Source organism: Talpa occidentalis, unplaced genomic scaffold, assembly GCF_014898055.3.
Source record: "Talpa occidentalis isolate TD23 unplaced genomic scaffold, MPIMG_talOcc4v2.1 talOcc4.7, whole genome shotgun sequence".
Taxonomy (NCBI): domain Eukaryota; kingdom Metazoa; phylum Chordata; class Mammalia; order Eulipotyphla; family Talpidae; genus Talpa; species Talpa occidentalis.
In genome coordinates this window covers 40222846-40236588 of record NW_023605083.1, presented here as the reverse complement: position 1 = coordinate 40236588, position 13743 = coordinate 40222846, and the positions used below count along the sequence as shown (strand labels likewise).

Below are 13743 nucleotides of genomic sequence, written 5' to 3'. Positions count from 1 at the left end.
GTGGTGGTTTTTATTTTTAAAGATTTATTTATTTATTATTTATACAAGCACTGGGTACAGTGAGAAGCACGGGAGGGTGAGAGGATTCACCAGAGCCAGAGCGGGGAGCAGAGCAGGCAGAAGGACTGAAGTACACTGCTGAGGGGAGCAGCGGGCGGCAGGAGAGGTCTGCACGCCATGTGGGACCCTCCTCCAGTGGCCGGGGAGCAGCCGGGGATCGAACCGGTGCCGCAGAGGCCGCAGGCAGCTTCGCAACCCAGCGCTCAACCGCTGCGCCACCGGGGAGGTCCTCATTGTGGTTTTGATGGACCTTTTCCTGACGGTAGTTGGTACTCAGTAGAAGATCGAAGGAGAAAGATACATATTGGATGGTTTCACATGTGTGTGGAATCTAGAGAAAATGAACAAAGGATTCAGGAAAAAGTTTCTTAAGTCGCAAGCTGACCATACCTCTGAGACATACAGCAGGGGATGGGTGGTAAAGGGGTGAAAACAGGGGAGGGAAGAGCACAAGGGACAGTGGGGATGGATCACAAAAGGCATGGTGGTGGGAGAACTCCAGGGACTATTACGAGGATAGAAATCATATACTGTCCCAAACTGAACCATGATGTAAGAAAATAAATAAATTTATTTTAAAAATATTGGAAAAGATAGTACTTACCAAGCTATTGTAATAAACCCTGAAATCCAAGTGACATAAATAAATAAATAAATAAATAAATAAATAAATAAATAAATAAATAAATAACGCTTTCTATTACCTGTACTTGTTCCTTCTCCAAAGCTTCATTTTTAGTTAGACTCAGTTTCTGAACTCTGTTACCTTCCTTGCCTCTAAAGAACTTCTAACATTTCTGATGAGGCTGATGTTGCCAACAGTTTCCTTTAGTATTTGGTTGACAGAGAAAGTCTTTACTTCCCTTTCACTGTTGAAGAATAATTTGGGAGGGTAGAGGGATGACTTCCAAGTGCCTCACTTGCAGCCGCCAAAACAGAAGGGCAGCGAGCATTTGTAAAGCTGCTGCTGTCGGGGGGTCAGTGTGTTCTATAAATGTCATTGGTAGACTTTGTAGTTTAACAGCTGAACTTAGTAGCTAGTGGTATTCAAGTCTTCTTATCCTCATGATGTTCTGTCTTCATGTTCGCTCAGGTATTGAGGGGAGTGCTGCAACTCCAGATGAGTGTGACTGTGAATTCATCTATTATCTTGAAGTTCTATGAGTTTTTGATTTAAATATTTGAAGCTCTGTTATTAAGTGCACACATATTTCAGATTGCTTTACCATGCTGATGATATGTCAGAAGTTTGAGAAACAGTAGGGTTTCGAGAATGACTTAGGAATTACATCTTTCTTCTTCCTTTTGTGGAAAAAAAGTGAAGTTTTATGTAATTTCTTCTTTAAATATTTGATGGAAATTCCCATGAATCTGCTTGAACTCAGTCTATTCATTTGGGAAATTTAATTATTGATTCAACCTCTTTAGTTTTTATAGGTGTTTTCAGATATTCTATTTATTTTTGTTTTCATTTTCGTAATGACCACTTTTCTGGGAGTGTGATCATTTTATCTAGAAGTCTACTTTGTTAACGTATGTTATTCCCGGAATTTCCTTTTATTCCATTAACCTTATAGGATGGTGGTAATGCCCGTTTCTCATTCTTCATCTGGATAATTTTTGCCTTGTTGTCTTTTTTGGTCAATCCAACTAAAGATTTGTCACTTACTGACTTTTTTACAATACTGTGTTATCCCATATTGGGTCTGTTTCTTTGGTTTTCTTTTCCCATTACCATCTTTTCTGAGATACAGTGCCACTCAGTTCAATGGCTTTTAGTTGAATCAACCTCAGCTCCTGCTCTGCAGGCCTCTCAAGGGAGAAGAGAACCCTGTCTTGGGGGCCAGTGGAGAGTGTGCTGTCCTGGAGGTTGGGGTGCCTGGTGTGGGTCTCCATGGGCTGGTACTACCCTGTCTGGGCCATTCTGGGATGTGTGGCGAGGCCCGTTCCATTGCTGGGCATTTCAGGGGTCAAGGGTGTTCACATCCACTCCTCCTCTTCATGACAGGCAGAGGGAGGGAGCATGTCACGACGTTAGGGAAACCTCCCCCTGGGGCGCCAGAGTTCAGTCCCTTTGGCCCCTGCACAGGATCATCTCAGGGGAAGGCAAGAGATTGGCCAATTAGCTCTGTGGCTTCCATGTAACCAGAGGCTTGGGGTTGTGTTCCCCTGGGTGTGATTAATGTTGCTAAATCTGGATCGTCCTGCTCCTTGTGCGGTGCTTGTAAACGGGTATGGAAGGTGCAAAAGATCCTTAGACCACGGAGGTATAAGAGATGCGGGTTCAGCAGCCAGGATGAGGAAGAGTTGTCACAGATCAGAGCAAGGTGGGATCATCATGTGGCGAGAGGAGTATTCAATAAGAACGAGAGAGAGATGAGTTCATGTAGCTTGTAGAGCCAAGTGTTTTAGTGGGTGTCTGACTCACACACGCCCTATTACACACACGGAGCTGTATCATAATTAATTAGAAAGAACTAAAACTGAGGCACCAGCCTCACCGCACGAGCTGCACTTCAGGTCCTCAGGGGTCACTGGAGGCTGTGCTGCCGTGGTCGGGACACACAGGGGTGTTTCCCATCACGTGAGCACCTTCCACGCTGATCTAGACCAGGGGGCTGGACTGGCTTGCATGCCACGGGCGCCTGTGTTGCTGTGTTCGTGCTGCACCTCTTCATGGTAACTGTGTGTTGTATCTGACGTGACTGTCCGTGTGCACAGTAGAGCTTGCTTGGCTGTGTGTGGTTTGGGAGTTGTCTGGCCAACTAGATGTGGTGATTTGTGTGTTTTCAAACAACTTTATTGTAGTGTAATTAATATTCATAAAAGTAAAGCTACAGAATAGATACATTTTGATGAGTGTGAATAAATGCAGACACATGTGAGACCATCTCGAAAAGGAAGTAGGACTCACAGCCCTCACCTGCTAATTTTCCTTTGTTGTTTGTTTGTAGTACTGCTGAGCATGAATAACTCAGGTATATTTTATTATGCTCATAATCACTACTCTGTGAGAATGCGCCCTGAGAAAAGGACTCCCCAACGGAACGGCAGTGGCTTATTTACTACTCTATCCCTCTCTAGTGACTAAATTAGCATCTACACTTGTTAAAAAAAGAGGCACTAACCCTGATTAGCATTGAGGGACTTTGGGTCACATATTTGTCCACATGAAAGCATCAGTGTCCAGGAAAGCCCACTGCCCAGCTCTCCCCAGACTGGATGAGGCCCAGCAGGTGACGCATCCGGGTGTGTCTGCAAAGACACCATCACTCACATGCTATGTTACCATCTGTCAGTGCTATGTCATGGTTTCTAAGATCCTCACATCTCCTACTTCCCTCTACCCAACAAGACAGTAAAGCAGCATGAGGTGGGGAAACCAGAGCAACGTGTCCGAGTTCCTCCTCCTGGGGCTCCCCATCCGTCCAGAGCAGCGGGGCCTGTTCTTCGCCCTGTTCCTGGGCATGTACCTGACCACGGTGCTGGGGAACCTGCTCATCATCCTGCTCATCAGGCTGGACTCGCGCCTCCACACCCCCATGTACTTCTTCCTCAGCCACTTGGCCTTCTCTGATGTCTCCTTCTCATCTGTCACTGTCCCTAAGATGCTCACAAACATGCACACTCAGCAACTATCCATCTCCTATAGTGGATGTATTTCCCAGATGTATTTCTTTGTGGCCTTTGCTGGTGTTGACACTTTCCTTCTTTCAGTGATGGCCTTTGACAGGTACGTGGCCATCTGTCAGCCCCTCTACTACACCACCATCATGAGGCAGGAGCTGTGTGTCTCCTTAGTAGCTGGGTGCTGGTTCTTTTCCCTTATCCACTCTCTGTTGCACACCCTGCTCTTGATCCAAGTGTCCTTCTGTGGTGACAATACCATCCCCAACTATTTCTGTGACCTCTCTGCACTCCTGAAGATGGGCTGCTCAGACGTGTCCCTCAATGAGTTTGTCATCTTCACTGAGGGAGGATTGATCTTTACCCTGTCTTTGGGTGGCATCCTGGGCTCCTATGCCCGTATAGGGACCACTGTCCTGAGGGTCCCCTCCACTAAAAGTCTTTTCAAAGCCTTGTCTACCTGTGGCTCCCACCTTCTTGTTGTGTCTTTATACTATGGGACACTTGCCGGAGTTTACTTCTCCTCATCATCCACCTCCAGAGACAAAGACATGATCGCCTCTGTGATGTACACGGTCGTCACCCCCATGCTGAACCCCTTCATCTACAGCCTGAGGAATAGAGATATAAAGCAGGCCTTAGAGGCATTTGTCAATAAGGTGAACTTCTTCAAGTGATGACCTGTAAATCATCTGATTTTAGTCACAAACACCATAAGCTGTATCTCCTAAAATTATGTGAGAAGGTTGATAACTCCATGTAATTTGAAAAGACCATGCATTCTGCTATCAGAGATGTTAATGCATCATCTAGGTCAGATCTGGTAACTTGGTTTGTTAAATATTCTCTATCCTTATTACTTTGTTGTGCTTTTTTTTCATCTCTTACAAGTTATATTCAAAATCTTACAGAAATATTCACACTGTTACAAATGTGTGTTGGCTTCTGCTTTGAGATATGTCACTGTTCATGCATGTATTTTTTCTGTTATGAAGACACAGATCTAGCTTCATGATCTGCTCCCAGTGGACTGATGTTACGTGGTGGGGGCTGAACAAGCTCGCCTCATCTTCAAGTTGATGGTTCACAGCTCTTCCCAGCTCTGCAAAGACGTGTTGGTAGATTGAAGTCAGCTCTATTGGGAATACCTACACTATGGAATGGGAACATCTGTGATGGGGCTCTTTTTAAGTTAAAAGATACTGTATTGTGGATGTATATTTTGACTCCTCCACAGATGCCCATATTCCACCAAAATCCACCAAACCACCTATGCCAGTGCCCTAGCCCCTCACCACACTCACTGCTCACACCCCTTGCTTTCTCCCCTAACAAATAATGTTTTTTCCCTAGTTCAAGATTGTATTTTTTGCTATATTTTGCCAGTATATGCTCTTTGGTTATTTATATTCCACAGATAAGTAAAACCACCCATATCTGCCTTTCACTTTATGACAGTCCTCCAGGATTGTATTGAATATTATATATATATATGTAATATATATATATATATATATATTTCTTTGGGTAGCATGTAAATTAATGTAAATTCTTCCAATCCATATATATTTTTTTTTTGAATGGGGAACAACCAGGTGTAGGCCTGAGGCATAAGGGTGAAAGAATTCATCAGGGGTAATGTGGAAAACAGAGCAGGCAGATTTATCGAAGCACACTGCTAAACGTAGCAACAGGTAAGGCAGGAGAGGTCTGCTGTGCCCCAATCCATAATTCTCTTAATAATGTCTTCTAGTTCGCATTCTATGGATCCTTCATCTCCTTTGTAAAGTTACTGCTAGGTATTCTGTTCTTTCTGTGTAATTGTGAATGGGATTATTTTCTTCGTTTTTCTCTCTTCCAACCTACTGTTTGCATACAGACTGCAACAGACTTTTCAAATTATAATCAACTAACTGTCATTCATTGATATCAATACTGTAGCAACATGAGTAGTAATATATTTACATCTCCTTTCTCGGAATATACAGTAAGAGCTGACATTTCTGGTGCTCTTACGTGCTTGAGCAGGAATGTTCTAATATAACTTTAATAAAAACTTCATACTGATGGTACTCTGATTATCTGCACTTTAAAGTGAAACAAGGTTGAGACAGCATCCAGTGCTGTCCCACAGGGCATTGGCCACATGGGTGTTAGAAGTTGGGTGTTAGAACATCCTGCTTCCAACTAGGTCTCTGGGAAATCCAGAGTGTCCCTGTACCCGAGACACCTTCCCAGGTGGTTCCCCAGTTTAGTCTCTTTGGCCTCTGCACAGGCTCCTCCCCATGGTCTTATAGGAACTGCAGCAATTAACTGCAGGCATTTTTTCACCAAGTGTTTAGGGACTATTTCTTTTTTCTCTCATGGTTTATAAAATGGCATCTTCCTGGCTATTATTTTGAAGTTCAAGGGCAGACTCAAAAAGTCAGGAGGTCATAGGCTCAGGGAGATTTGCTTTGTACTTTTTGCCTGGTGTCCACAACAGAAGCTAAGAACACAGACACTAATTAGAAGGTCATTGACTTAGCAAGAATGGCAGGTCAGAGTGTGCTGTAAATTCTAAGAGGATCAAAAATGTTTCTTCCTATGGATTCCTTATGGGTCTTTGCTTGTAATGTAGATAAAAATATGTCTCCTGCCAGAATTTTGTACGTACATACATATTTATACATACATAGACTGAGAGACAGAGATTGAAAAGACAGTAAGGAAGCGACAGAGAGAGGGACACAAGAGACAGAGAGGGGTAAATGACACAAGGTGATTCTTTTCCTCTCTTTGGCCCAGAGCTCCAGCACCTACTGGGTCCCCAATAGGCAAGTGGGCGCCACTGCTGGGTGTGACCTGCAGTCTCTTAACCAGTCCTTTGATTTCAAGTATCTGCCCTCCCTGCTGCATGACTCCCACATGTTCATCTCTGGCTACTCAGCACAGGTAAGGAAAGGGACTGCAGAGGATAAAGAGAGATGATTTGCTCCCCACTCTGGAGCAGGGATCCTGCCTTTATCCATGAGCAGCAGGGGAAGGATCTGAAATTGTTACAGAGTCAAGGAGTAGGTGTGATGTGGCTTTTTGTTTATGGCAAAACTGACATATGCATGTCACTCCAAGGTGTAGTGTGTGTGGTTGTGTTTTGATGTTTTTATTATGGGCAGTGTTCTGTGGGGCAGTGTCCATGGCATGGGGCCCACGTGCATTCTTCACTGACCCCTTAGTGGCCATTCACAGTGGTCATGCTCTGCATGAGAGGGTCACTCAGGTCACCCCACTGGGCAGGTGTCACATACTGATGGATGGGACCACAGTGCCTGCAGCATGTCCATTGCGGTGCAGTCCTCATCTAGCCCTTAAGTTTGCTCTCTGACATTCAGATCCCATCTGGAAAAAGAGGGTAACTACTCCCACATCCAGCGCTATCCTGAGGAGTAATGACCAATGCAAACAGACTACCCAGGACCTCGCCTGGCTCATAATTGGTGCTCAGAAGAGAGGAGGATTTTTATTCTCTTTCCCCAAGCCAGTGACAGTGTGATGGAGACCCCTGCTTCGCTGCTGCCTGGGGCAGGGCGAGTAGAAATCCAAGATCAGGGGCCCCTGCACACACTGGAGCACACGGCCTGATCTATCCAGGGCTAGAACCCGGACCCTTCCTCATAAGCTCTACCCCAGTCAAGGTCCCAGTCATTCCAGTTGGTTCCTGCTTGTTTCCTCTTATTTCTCAGTGATGCTGACACAGCACACATGAGTGGGCAGCCAGGCCTCCATATGGAGGTCCAGACACTGTTCTTTCGGTGACCATGAACCAAGATAAGCAGAGCCCTCATCAAATTCATGGTCCCTGAGGAGGCCTTGTTGTCCTGCTCCCTGCTAGATTGAGTCAGTAAGGATCCCTCTTCAGTGTCTGTCTGTGTGTGTGTGTGTGTGTGTGTGTGTGTCTAATCTTAACTCTAACCTCACTGCCAAAGGAAGGGTGAGTCTGGAGTCCACCATCAGAGAACTGAGAGACCTCGTTGATCTTCATAGTTTTGTTGCATGAGGATGATCGAGAGCTGATCTGAGGACTGCAAGGGAGAGGGCTGACTGAAATGGTTTTTGTTTGTTTTTTTTTTAATTTAAATTTTATTTTTATATTCCCCATACAATTACAACCCCCCGGCCCCCCACCCTCCATAGAGTGTCTCTGGTTCATAGTTGTTTGTTGATTTTGATATTTTCTTTCTTATAGTTATTCTTTTTCCTGGTCCCTTATTTAAGTTTTCTAGATTCCTGCTATGAGTGAGACCATCCGGTATTTTTCTTTTTCTTTCTGGCTTATTTCGCTGAGCATGATCCCTTCCAGCGCCATCCATGTGGCTGCAAATTGCATGTGTTTATCTTTTTTGATTGCTGAGTGATATTCCATGGTGTATATGTACCACATCTTCTTGATCCAGTCATCTATTTTTGGGCATTTGGGTTGTTTCCAAAGCTTAGCTATTGTAAACAGTGCTGCTATAAACATAGGGGTGCAGGTGCTCTTTGGAATGGATGTTTCTGTGTCCTTTGGGTAAATACCTAGGAGTGGAATTGCTGGATCCTATGGAAGCTCTATGTTTAATAGGTCCAGAAATCTCCACACAGCTCTCCATAGTGGTTGGACCAGTTTGCACTCCCACCAACAGTGCAGAAGAGTTCCTTTTTCTCCACACCCTCGCCAACATTTGTTGTTGCTAGTTTTTTTAATATGTGCCATTCTCACTGGTGTAAGATGGTATCTCATGGTAGTTTTGATTTGCATTTCCCTGATGACAAGTGATGTTGAACATTTTTTCATATGCCTGTTGGCCATTTGCATTTCCTCTTCAGAGAAGTTTCTTTTTAGCTCTTCAGCCTGTTTTTTGACTGGATTATTTTCTTTGTTTTTGTTGAGTCTCATCAGCTCTTTATAGATTTTTGTGATCAGTCCTTTATCATTGGTGTTGTGTGCAAAAATTTTCTCCCGGTCGGTAGGGTTTCTCTTTGTTTTTGTTTTTTTTTTTTTTTTTTTGTCTCTTTTGCTGTGGAGGAGCTCTTTAATTTGATGTAGTCCCAGCTGTTGATCTTTACCTTCACTATCACTGCTTTGAGTGATGTGTCTGTAAAGATGTCTTTGATGTGCGTCATATAATCTCTTGATTTATATTATATTTATACTGATTCTAACTACTGGGGGAGTGAGATGTTTGCAGAGAGTTTAATGATGGATTCTGTCCATAGAGATATATTGTGATTTGGCCTTTTATTGGCTGATTATTGATGTATATTTGCACATTTACATAGTGTATATTTTGTTCCTCATAGTTAAAATAGGATTTATACTATTTATTTATTAAAGCTATGCCTAGGATTTGGTAGAGAATGCATATTAAATCATAGGCATAGAGTCTGGCATGCTGTAGGTTAAAGACAAATATTTGACATTATTATTAGAGTTTGGTTAGGATCCTGGATGGACTTTTGTTGGCAGGGAATAGCAATATGTCTGATCAGTTACATCCTGCCAATTTCACTCTAGCTTGTGAGAAATCTATTCTATTTCAATTTAGAGAGTTTCAGTCTCTTTAAGAGGAAAAAATATGGATTCTCTCCTGCTGCCCATCTCGTGATTTGCCATGCTTGCCAGTTACTGTCACGTGATCTGTTTGATAGAAAGATGGAAACTCCCTGAAGGTAGAGGCTGCATTTCCTGCTTACTGTTATGAACTCAGTGCTTTGTGGGGAGCCTGGGCCAAGGCAGTTGTTCAAGACATATTTGTAGAATAGAGAAAAATGACCTCAGGTTCTGTGGAGGGAAAACCTGTAGGGTATCATGAGTGTTATGTACCATCAGAGCCCACTGTGACTGGGATTCACACTCCACAGGTGTGAGCAATAAACATATCATGCTGGGCCTCCCCAGTGGTGCAGCAGTTGAGCGCTGGGTTGCGAAGCTGCCCGCAGCCTCTGCAGCGCCGGTTCGATCCCTGGCCGCCAGCAAGGGTCCTGCATGGCGCGCAGACCTCTCCTGCCGCCCGCTGCTCCCTGCAGCAGTGTACTTAGTCAGTCTGTCTGCCCTGTTCCCCGCTCTGGCTCTGGTGAATTCTCTCACCTTCCCGCGCTTCTGACTGTACCCAGTGCTTGCATAAATGAATAAAAAAATCTTTTTAAAAAAATAAATTAAAAAAATCATATTTTAAAAATGTCTTTACATGCCTTCATGTAAAAAGGATATTGCAGGGCCTCCCTGGTGGCGCAGCAGTTGAGCGCTGGGTTGCGAAGCTGCCTGCAGCCTCTGCAGCACCGGTTCGATCCCCGGCTGCTCCCCGGCCACCAGAGGAGGGTCCCGCATGGCGCGCAGACCTCTCCTGCCTCCCGCTGCTCCCCTCAGCAGTGTACTTCATCAGTCTGCCTGCTCTGCTCCCCGGTCTGGCTCTGGTGAATTCTCTCACCCTCTCGCGCTTCTGACTGTACCCAGTGCTTGTATAAATAAATAAATAAATCTTTCAAAAAAAAAAAAAGGATATTGCCAAGTCATTGTAGATAATTCTAGACTTCCTACCTCTCCTTCTTTCCTTCATCACCAGCAGAGACGTGAGCAGCTTGAGATGGGAGAACCAGAGCAGCGTATCCGAGTTCCTCCTCCTGGGGCTCCCCATCCATCCAGAACAGCAGGGCCTGTTCTTCCCCCTGTTCCTGGGCATGTACCTGACCACGGTGCTGGGGAACCTGCTCATCATCCTGCTCATCAGGCTGGACTCGCGCCTCCACACCCCCATGTACTTCTTCCTCAGCCACTTGGCCTTCTCTGATGTCTCCTTCTCATCTGTCACTGTCCCTAAGATGCTCACAAACATGCACACTCAGCAACTATCCATCTCCTACAGTGGATGTATTTCCCAGATGTATTTCTTTGTGGCCTTTGCTGGTGTTGACACTTTCCTTCTTGCAGTAATGGCCTTTGACAGGTACGTGGCCATCTGTCAGCCCCTGCACTACACCACCATCATGAGGCAGGAGCTGCGTGTCTCCTTAGTAGCTGGGTGCTGGTTCTTTTCCCTTATCCACTCTCTGTTGCACACCCTGCTCTTGATCCAAGTGTCCTTCTGTGGTGACAATAACATACCCAACTTCTTCTGTGACCTTACCGCACTCCTGAAGACAGGCTGCTCAGATGTGTCTCTCAATGAGTCCCTCAGTCTTCACTGAGGGAGGATTGCTCTTTACCTTGTCTTCGGGTGGCATCCTGGGCTCCTAAGTCCATATAGGGACTACTATCCTGAGGGTCCCCTCCACTAAAAGTTTCCTTAAAGCCTTCTCTACCTGTGGTTCCCACCTTCTTGTTGTGTCTTTATGCTATGGGACACTTGCCGGAGTTTACTTCTTCTCGTCATCATCCACCTCCAGAGACAAAGACATGATCGCCTCTGTGATGTACATGGTCGTCACCCCCATGCTGAACACCTTCATCTACAGCCTGAGGAATAGAGATATAAAACAGGCCTTAGAGACATTTGTCAGTAAGGTTAACTTCTTCAAGTGGTGACCTGTAAATCATCTGATTTTAGTCACACACACCATGAGCTATATCTCCTAAAATTATGTGAGAAGGTTGATAACTCCATGTAACTTGAAAAGATCATGCATTCTGCTATCAGAGATGTTAATGCATCAACTAGGTCAGATTTGGTGACTTGGTTTGTTAAACATTCTTTATCCTCATTTCTTTTTTCTGCCTTTTTTTCATCTCTTACAAGTTATGTGCAAAATCTTATAAATATATTTCACACATTACAAATGTGTTTTGCCTTCTACTTTGAGATATGTCAGTGTCACCTATGTATTTTTTCTGTTATGTTATGAAAACACACATGTAGCTTCATGATCTGCTCCCCGTGGACTGATTTCATGGGGTGGGGGCTGAGCGGGCTTCCTTCATCTTCAAGTTGATGGTTCACAGCTCTTCCCAACTCCACAATGTCATGTTGGTAGATTGAAGTCAGCTATTATGGAAATACTTACACTATGGAATTGGGAAATACTATGATAGGGCCCTTTTCCATTTAAAATGTTATTATAATTGTGTATCAACAACAAAAAAAAAAAACCAGACACTTATAAACCAGAGACATCCTGCAGGGGAGGAGGAGGGAGAGGGAGCAGAGGGAGGGTGGGAGGAGCACAGGGGACTGTGGTGATGGTGCACGGGTGCCTTGGGGAAGGAAATTCTAGGGGACTCAATCTGAGGGGGTGGAGGGAAGCAAATATTGTCAAAAAAAATTTTTTAAATGATAAATGTTAAAAAAAGAATAAAAAAATAAATGATAAATGATAAATGTTAAAAAAAGAAGAATAAAAAAATAAATAAAATGTTATTAAAATTGTTTCTATATATTTTTACTCTTCCACAGGTGCCCATATTGCACCACCATCCACCCACCACCCGTGCCAATGCCCTGGCCTCCCTCCTCCACTCATTGCTCCCACTCCCCTGTTCTCTCTGATAACAAATGATTTTCACCCATAGTTCAAGATGTTTTTTTGCTGTATGTTACCAGTTTATGCTGTTTGCTTATTTATATTTCGCAGATAAGTAAAACCACCCATATCTGCCTTTCAGTTTATGACGTTCCACCAGGATTGTATTGAATATATGTATTTCCTTGGGTAGTATGTCTGTGTTGGTATGTTGATTCTTCCAATCCATATTTATTTATTTATTTTTTTTTTGAGTAGGGGACAATCATGCGTAGGCCCAAGGCACAAGGGTGAAAGAATTCATCAGTGACAATGTGGAAAACAGAACAGGCAGATTTATTGAACCACACTATTAAGAGTAGCAACAGGTGAGACAGGAGAGGTCTGCTGTGCCCCAATCCATAATTCTTTTAATAACGTCTTATAGTTTTCACTGCATGGATCCTTCCCCTCCTTTGTTGAGTTTACTCCCAGGTATTCTATTCTTTCTGTGTAATTGTGAATGGGATGATTTTCTTCATTTTTATCTCTTCTAACCTATTGTTTGCATATGGAACTGCAACTGACCTTTCAAATTATAAATCAACTAAGTGAGTCATTCATTCATATCAATACTATATCAACATCAATGATCATATATTTACTTCTTTCTTGGAATATACGTAATAAGAGCTGACATGGTGCTCTTACGTGCATTAGCAGGAGCGTTCTAATATAACTTTAATAAAAACTTCATACTGATGGTACACTGATTATCTGCACTTTACATGAAACAAGGTTGAAGCAAGTTGAGAGAAGTTACGTGTTCAGAGCCAACAATGAATGACAGGCAGAGCCGGCATCCCGTGCTCTCTGACCAGGGCATTGGCTACATGGGTATTGGAAGATGACTAAGTCATCCTGCTTCCCAACTGGATCTATGGGCAACCCAGAGTGTCCCTGTACCCAAGACACCATTCCAGGTAGTTCCCAGCTTAGTCTCTTTGGCCTTGCACAAGCTTCTCTCCAAGGCCTGATAGGAATTACAGGCAATTAATTGCTGGCATATTTTCACCAAGAGTTTAGGGACCATTTCTTTGTCCTTTCGTAGTTTATAAAATGGTGCTGGAGACCCGCTCCAGCAGAGTGTCATGTCAGGAGTCCCTGAAAGGAGAGGATGATGTTGGCGAAAACTTGGGGGTCTGAGGGGAAGTGGAGTGAGGTAGACACAGACATTATCTCTGGTGCAAGTATCTCCTGCTGAGGGTCTCAGCGGGCCTTTATTTATACATCAGAAATTCTTTATGTGATCATTACATCATGCAATCATGTGATTTCACTTTTCCATTGTTTCAGAAATTATTAATGATCATTAACAGTGCACAGTCCTTTTTCTAATTTTCCCAGTATATGATTAACTTGGTTGCTTGGTTACATTTACATGGCTACATATTTTCCTCGGTGATATATGTTATTCAGAAAGTAGAAACAAGTGCGACACACAATGTGATCCAAGCAGTCAAGCTAGGTAACTGAAACAAGGCTAAGCGGGCATTGTAAAATTGAGGGCGGCCTTCTCTTTTCTATATAGAACCAAGGGGTCCC

The 13743-nt window shown here is 43.8% G+C and overlaps 1 protein-coding gene across 1 annotated transcript; it reads left to right on the top strand.

Moving 5' to 3' along the window:
• The first annotated feature begins 3428 nt into the window (after window positions 1-3428).
• Window positions 3429-4364, top strand: LOC119231385 (olfactory receptor 1J4-like). Its single transcript, XM_037493159.2, has one exon. It carries the CDS (start codon window positions 3429-3431, stop codon window positions 4362-4364), a length of 936 nt encoding a protein of 311 aa, XP_037349056.1.
• The last annotated feature ends 9379 nt before the right edge of the window (window positions 4365-13743 follow it).